At 33.7% G+C, this 7181-nt stretch overlaps 1 protein-coding gene across 2 annotated transcripts; it reads left to right on the forward strand.

Moving 5' to 3' along the window:
- Positions 1-2227: 2227 nt before the first annotated feature.
- On the forward strand, positions 2228-6639 carry LOC107843081 (auxin response factor 18). 2 transcript variants are annotated; one of them, XM_016687246.2, is made up of 4 exons: positions 2228-3192; positions 3307-4493; positions 5182-6080; positions 6179-6639. In XM_016687246.2, exons 2-4 carry the CDS (start codon positions 3387-3389, stop codon positions 6252-6254), a joined length of 2082 nt encoding a protein of 693 aa, XP_016542732.2. In that variant the 5' UTR covers positions 2228-3192; positions 3307-3386; the 3' UTR covers positions 6255-6639. The 2 variants fall into 2 exon arrangements, with proteins under 2 accessions (XP_016542732.2, XP_047252016.1); XM_047396060.1 differs by lacking the exon at positions 6179-6639 and having other exon boundaries at positions 2231-3192; positions 5182-5896; positions 5976-6085.
- The last annotated feature ends 542 nt before the right edge of the window (positions 6640-7181 follow it).

Here is a 7181-nt window from a genome sequence, read left to right on the forward strand (position 1 = left end):
TTTATTAATTTTAACTCATTTTGATCTGTTTAATTCAACTCATTTCATAATTGGAGTGATCTCGATTAAATATGAAATCTAGTTTAAAATATCAAGTTAACTCATTATTAAGATTGATATAACTTGTTACAAAACCTAATCTTTAAAGACTCCTAAATGACTACCAATTGCTCAAATATACCATTGATTTACACCTAGCTAGCTACCAATTAATTCATTCGTTTAAACTTATTTTTATCTTGATTTTTTTTTTTACACGTTTCATAAGAAAATATTTTCTTCATTCCATAATAAATGAATATTTAGGGTGTGAGTTGCGACACACCATTTAAGAAAGTTATTTAGTGATATTAATCAAATTGAATTTGTCAAATAGTTATTTATAAACAAAATATTTCTTATAGAATTTTATATTAGTTTAAATACAATAAATCAAATCGTCAATAAGAATAATACAAGAATAATTAATTTTAATGTAACTAATTTTAACATAACTTGTCTTCCAATCAACGATTTCTAGTTCTGTATTATTTATTTTCTTCATTTCATATTAGTTGGTCATCTTACTAAAAATAATTGTCCAATAAGAATTTTAAGAGGTGAATTAATAAAATTACTTTTATTTATTATTATTTCTTAACATGTGTGTAAAAAAATGACCAATTAATACGAGACTAAGGGAGTAGTAGATGGTAGAACTAATTAATTTAATAAACCAAACCTATAGGTTAATTATGTGAAATTACAGTTAGTTAACTTCAGTCAAAATATAAATTAATGTGCTACCATTGTTAGTCAATCTAAAACTATATATTATAATATTCTTAACCGAATTAATAAATCAGTGCATTTGCCTTGCTTTTAGAGTACTATTGACTTCACAATATTTCCAACTATCACAATAATCATTTTAAATTAATCCAACAGCTCTTATCAAATTGATCAAGTAAATCCAAGAGAATAAATAAATTAATTTTTTAATCACATCAAACAAATAAACAAATACTATGAAAATGATACCTCATAACATATTATTATATTTAATTATTTTAATAATACCATAATGGAAAATAAGAAAAGGAAAAAAAAAAAAAAAAGAATAGCTGGCTTTAAAGATCTTTGTTGTTTTGCTGGCTTCTGAAGATACAGCAGAGTTTCTTCAGATCCGAAGAAAATGGTCAGAAAAATAAAATTTTAATCAACCAACCAAAAATCATAAAAATATACTTTATCAATTATCAAGAAAGCTTTAAAAAAGTCACCAAGTGGTACCATGAAACTGTTCTTTTCTTAATTAAAGGTCTAATGTCGAGTTCGATTGTAAAAAATTTGATAAAGATTGTTATGAATATAAATTTAAATTAATTAGAATTTAATTTAAATATTAAATTTTGGAGAGGAAATCACAAAAAAAAAAAACTATAAAAAGATAAAGAGTAATAATAAAAATCAGTTCACCTAATTAGTTAGATTCTAATTCGAATATAACCACCAAGGTAGTTTCAACAAAAAAAACATGACAATTTAAAAAAAGGGGTAAATAGTGAAAGTTAAAAATAATATATTGAATTAGTTGAGCTTCAATTTTTATACCGAATACTATTAAAAAAACGACAAAAGAAAGAAAACTAAAAAAAGAATAAATAGTAAAAGCTAAAAACAATCCAAGAAGAAACTAATCGAACTTTATTTCAGAAAATCATAAAAGTTAAAAAAAGAAATCAAAAGGTACGATCAATAATAAAAGTTAAAAACAATTCATCAAATTAGTCGATCTGCAATTCAAACATCATACACTAGCAAGGAAACCACAAAAGAAGAAAAACAAAAACAAAACAGAGGTAAAAGCAGGGCACCAAATTAGTCAAATTCTAATTCAAATATGTTCATCGAAAGAAAAACTACCAAGGAAAAATAAAACTAAAAAATAAGCGTAAATAGTGAAAGTTAGAGACACTTCACCTAATTAATCGAGCTCTAATTCACATACTAAATATCAAAAAGAAAAATAACAAAGGAAAAAAAAAAGATAATTTATTTAATTAATTGAGGTTTAATATGAATATTAATAGAATAGTGAGTAATAAATCACAAAAGAAAAAAAAAGGTAAAAAGTGAAAGTTAAAAGACAGTCCAAAAGAGAGAGAGACAACTTTTACATGGAGACACACATACACATGTGTTGTGTGGACATAGTATAAGTACGTATAGCACTCATCATATACATGTATACATCTTTTTCTTTTCTTTTGTATGATAACAAACAGAGACCTTTCTCTTTCTCTTCTGTATGTGAAAAATATATATATATTTGTGTGTATTTTCAGACAAAAAAATGACAAACAGTTTTGTTATAGTGAAAGTTACTGTGCACCAGTTTTTCACTTTCCATCAATTTTGATGTTTTGTTGAGGGTTTTCTTGTTTTGTTTTTCTTGTTTTCTTGTTTTTGTCTGGTGAATTGTGAAGTGGGGTTGTGTTATTTTGTTTTGGGTGTTGGAGAAATAGTATAAAGTTGGGAATCTTTGTGTTTCTTGAAGCAAATTTTAGTGTGTTTCTTGATTTTTGTCTGGTGAATTTGTGAAGTGGGGTTGTGTTATTTTGTTTTGGGTGTTGGAAAAATAGTATAAAGGTGGAATCTTTTATGTTTCTTGGAGCAAATTTTAGTGTGTTTCTTGATTTTTTTTGTGAAGAAAAGATTGGATTTTTGGGTTGATTTTTGAGCTCAAAGTGAAGTAATTGTGTTGTTTAATGGATGATTAGGAGGGAATTTCTTGTTTTTTTTTTTTTTTTTTTGTTTGTGAATTGTTAAGTGGGGTTGTGTTATTTTGTTTTGAGTGTTGGAAAAATAGTATAAAGTTGGAATCTTTGTGTTTCTTGGAGAAAATTTTAGTGAGTTTGTTGATTTTTGAGAAGAAAAGATTGGATTTTTGGGTTGATTTGGAGCTTAAAGTGTAGTGATTGTGATTGAGGGAGTTTCTTGTTCTTAAGAAAATGAAGAGTTTTGGGTTGAATCTTGTTAAATTGTTTTAGGAAATTTTCTTGAGTTTTTGAGGGGAAAAAAATTCTCTTTTTGGGAGTTGTAGACTAGTGGTTTGAGCAATTTCTTGATTTTGAGATGCAGAAGGAAGTACTATGTACTTATAATTGGTGTTTCTGAAGATAGATTTCTTTGGTGAACAGATTTAGAAAGGTATGGACTTTTGACACTTCTTTGAGTTGAATTTATTGTGATTTAGTTTTTTTTTTAGCTAATTGGTACAATTAATATGCTTAAAGAATATTTGTTTCTTTTATTTGATGACAGCATTTTCCATTCCTAATTGGAAAGTATTAAGTATTTATGAGGTAAAGAGTTGATTTGGTAGAATTTTTGTTGACATCAAGATGATTACTTTTATGGATCCAAAGGACAAAGTGAAGGAAATAGAAAAGTGTTTAGATTCTCAACTATGGCATGCTTGTGCTGGTAGTATGGTACAAATGCCTTCAATTAGTTCAAAAGTTTTCTACTTTCCCCAAGGTCACTCAGAGCATGCTTGTGGTAATGTCGATTTTAGGAGCTCGATTAGGATTCCGTCGTATATTCCTTGTAAAGTCTCCGCGATTAAGTATATGGCGGATCCTGAGACTGATGAGGTTTTTGCTAAAATTAGGTTGATTCCTGTTAGTAGGAATGAGGTTGAATTTGATGATGATGGGGTTGTTGGGTTGAACGGTTCGGATAACCAAGATAAGCCTACTTCATTTGCTAAGACGTTAACACAATCGGATGCGAATAATGGTGGAGGTTTTTCTGTCCCGAGGTATTGTGCTGAGACGATCTTTCCTCGTTTGGATTACTCTGCGGATCCTCCTGTTCAGACCATCCTTGCTAAGGATGTTCATGGAGAGACGTGGAAATTCAGGCATATTTATAGAGGGACGCCAAGGCGTCATCTGTTAACGACTGGATGGAGTACTTTCGTGAACTATAAGAAGCTCGTTGCTGGTGATTCCATTGTATTCCTGAGGGCTGAAAACGGGGACCTTTGTGTAGGTATTCGGCGGGCAAAGAGGGGAATTGGAGGTGGACCTGAGACTTCTTCCGGATGGAATCCGGCTGGTGGAAATTGTATGGTACCATATGGAGGATTTTCCAGTTTTCTTAGGGATGATGAGAATAAATTATTGAGAAATGGAAACGGGAGCAACAGTGGGAACATGAACAGGGGAAAGGTGAAGGCAGAATCAGTGATTGAAGCTGCAAATCTTGCGGCCAGTGGACAGCCATTTGAAGTGATCTACTATCCTCGTGCTAGCACTCCGGAGTTCTGCGTGAAGGCCTCGCTTGTAAAAGCAGCATTGCAGATCCGTTGGTGCTCGGGGATGAGGTTCAAGATGCCTTTTGAAACTGAAGATTCTTCACGGATAAGTTGGTTCATGGGAACCATATCATCGGTTCAGGTCTCCGATCCCATTCGGTGGCCAGATTCACCGTGGAGGCTTCTTCAGGTAATGCCATCTTTACTTAGCGCATCCTTTTTGTGATCTGTCATATTATCTCTGATGTAAGCACACGTGCTCAGTCACGTAATGTTTCTCAGCATTATGCGCCGATTATTCCCCACAGATCCGTTTCTTTTTTTGATAAAAATCTAATATCATTTCATTAGTAACTCACCCAGCTGATGTCAAAAGCTAGATACAGCTAGTGTTAGTGTCGCACTCGTTACGCTATACACGGATTCCAATCGGAAGTGATATCAGATGGATATACCAAAAAGGAAAAGAACTCTAATCTGTATAAAGAAAAGATAAACAAACGGTGCTGCACACGTTCTTTCTACAGTTAATCACATTTGAATTTGTCTTTGACATTAAATTTGTTTTAGAGAAAAAAAGAATCACGTCACTTGTCTTGGGATTTTTTTATGTTTTGTAACGAGCTGTCTGATGATTTTTACCATCTCGTGAAGTTGGAGAGTTTTGATACCCATACTTGAACTCAACTGGACGATACTTGGAGTGCTTCATCTATGTGAAGTCTGTAATGAACATAATTTTTCTTCTGTCTCCTCCTCTGAGTTGGTAAAATGGTAATTGGGATATCTAATTAGAAGGGGACGGGATCCGACAATTAATCTATTCTTGCTTAATTTAGTATGATCCACTCTTAACTTGAGATGAATTAATGTTGCAGGTGACGTGGGACGAACCTGACCTGCTCCAAAACGTGAAACGTGTCAGTCCGTGGCTCGTGGAATTAGTCTCAAACATGCCTACCATTCATCTTTCACCCTTCTCGCCCCCACGAAAGAAACTAAGATTACCTCAACATCCAGATTTTCCTCTCGATGGCCACCTTCCTATGCCGGCTTTCTCCGGTAACCACCTTCTAGGGCCTAATAGCCCCTTTGGTTGTCTTCCCGACAACACCCCTGCTGGCATGCAGGGAGCCAGGCATGCTCAATGTGGTTTATCATTATCAGATCTCCATTTCAATAAGTTGCATTCTAGTTTGTTTCCGGTTGGTTTTCCACCACTTGATCAGGCTGCAGCAGCACCCCGTAGACCCTTGAATAGTCCAACGATCAGCAAGCCATGCAACAGTGAGAATATATCTTGCTTGCTAACCATGGGAAATTCTGCTCACTCTACGAAGAAATCTGATATTAAGAAAGCACCACAACTTGTGCTTTTCGGTCAACCTATACTTACTGAGCAGCAGATCTCTCTTAGCTGCTCGGGAGATACTGTTTCTACTGTTCGTACAGGGAATAGCTCCTCGGATGGGAATGCTGATAAAACTGGGAACGTGTCTGATGGTTCAGGTTCTGCACTTAATCAACGTGGTTTAACAGAACGCTCACCATGCGACATATTTCAATCTGAGCCAAATACCGAGATTGGACACTGTAAGGTTTTTATGGAATCAGAAGATGTAGGTCGCACTCTCGATCTTTCATTGCTAGGATCTTACGAAGAGTTATGCAGGAAATTGGCAAATATGTTCGGCATTGACAGCTCGGAGATGCTTAATCACGTACTTTACCAGGATACCACTGGCGCGGTCAAGCAACTTGGTGATGAACCATTTAGGTACATTCTCAAAAACTTCCCCATACTTTGCATTGCTTTTGTTGTAAGAAACGATTCTTGACATGACCTTGCGTGTCTTTTGTTCCTCTATATTGCAGCGACTTCATGAAAACTGCGCGAAGGTTAACAATTCTAGCCGATTCAAGCAGTGACAATGTAGGACTCAGGGAGTAGAGAGGACAAGTAAATCTCCACTTACCTATTCCGAACTGTACAGCCGGATCATCAACTTCTCTCTTCCTAACTCTTCCGGACACGCTATGAAGATGTTCAATTACCAAGTTCAAGAGTGAAAAAGTTTGCTGTTACATCAACGTTTGAAGTTCGATTGCTGTGTTTCTCTAGGACAGTATGTTTACTAGTTTTCTTTCCGATTGTTTTCGAGTTATTTTCGTTTAGACAATACCTACAAAGATCAAGATGAACTTGTTTTTTGTAGGCTTTGTCTGCTAATTCTAGTACTCCAACTTGTTAATCAAAGGCCTTCTAAGAAGGCTTAAAAGACTTCTTCTAGTTTTTGTTTTCTATCTAATGAGTACAGTTCAAAACTTTGTTTTAAGGTTTTCCCTGTTTAACGGGCGATCTAGTATTCACCAGACTCCACTTGTGGAATTACATGCATTGTCTTCTACTCGAACTATATATATAATTATAATTGAAAATTTCGTTCAAATACACGTATACGAAGTCAACATTGTCACAAAGGAATCGACTTTAAATTCTTGATCCGTCTTTACCTCCCGTAATGCCTCCAATCTAAAAGAGGAAAGGAACACAAATTTGATTTGAGTTAAAGATGAGCATAGAGAATGTAATATAATATAACTATAGATCGAACATATCCAGTTTTTAACTATATTTATCGTCTCATAAAAGTATCTTCAAGTGTACAAAATATTATACAGATCGCTCTTCAAAGGGGTGTAATTCAAAGGGGTGTAATATAAACGACTTACAACATATTGAATACCAGTCATGCAAAGGTGTTGGTAAGTCATTGTTGGATCTAAATATTTTGCGTGCACGATTATGTTAATCTTTACTTGAAAAGATTTTGTTATTTTTTGAAATTGGATTTATTATTAATCTTGATGATTAAGT

Source organism: Capsicum annuum, chromosome 9 (assembly GCF_002878395.1).
Source record: "Capsicum annuum cultivar UCD-10X-F1 chromosome 9, UCD10Xv1.1, whole genome shotgun sequence".
In the NCBI taxonomy this organism is placed as follows: Eukaryota; Viridiplantae; Streptophyta; class Magnoliopsida; order Solanales; family Solanaceae; genus Capsicum; species Capsicum annuum.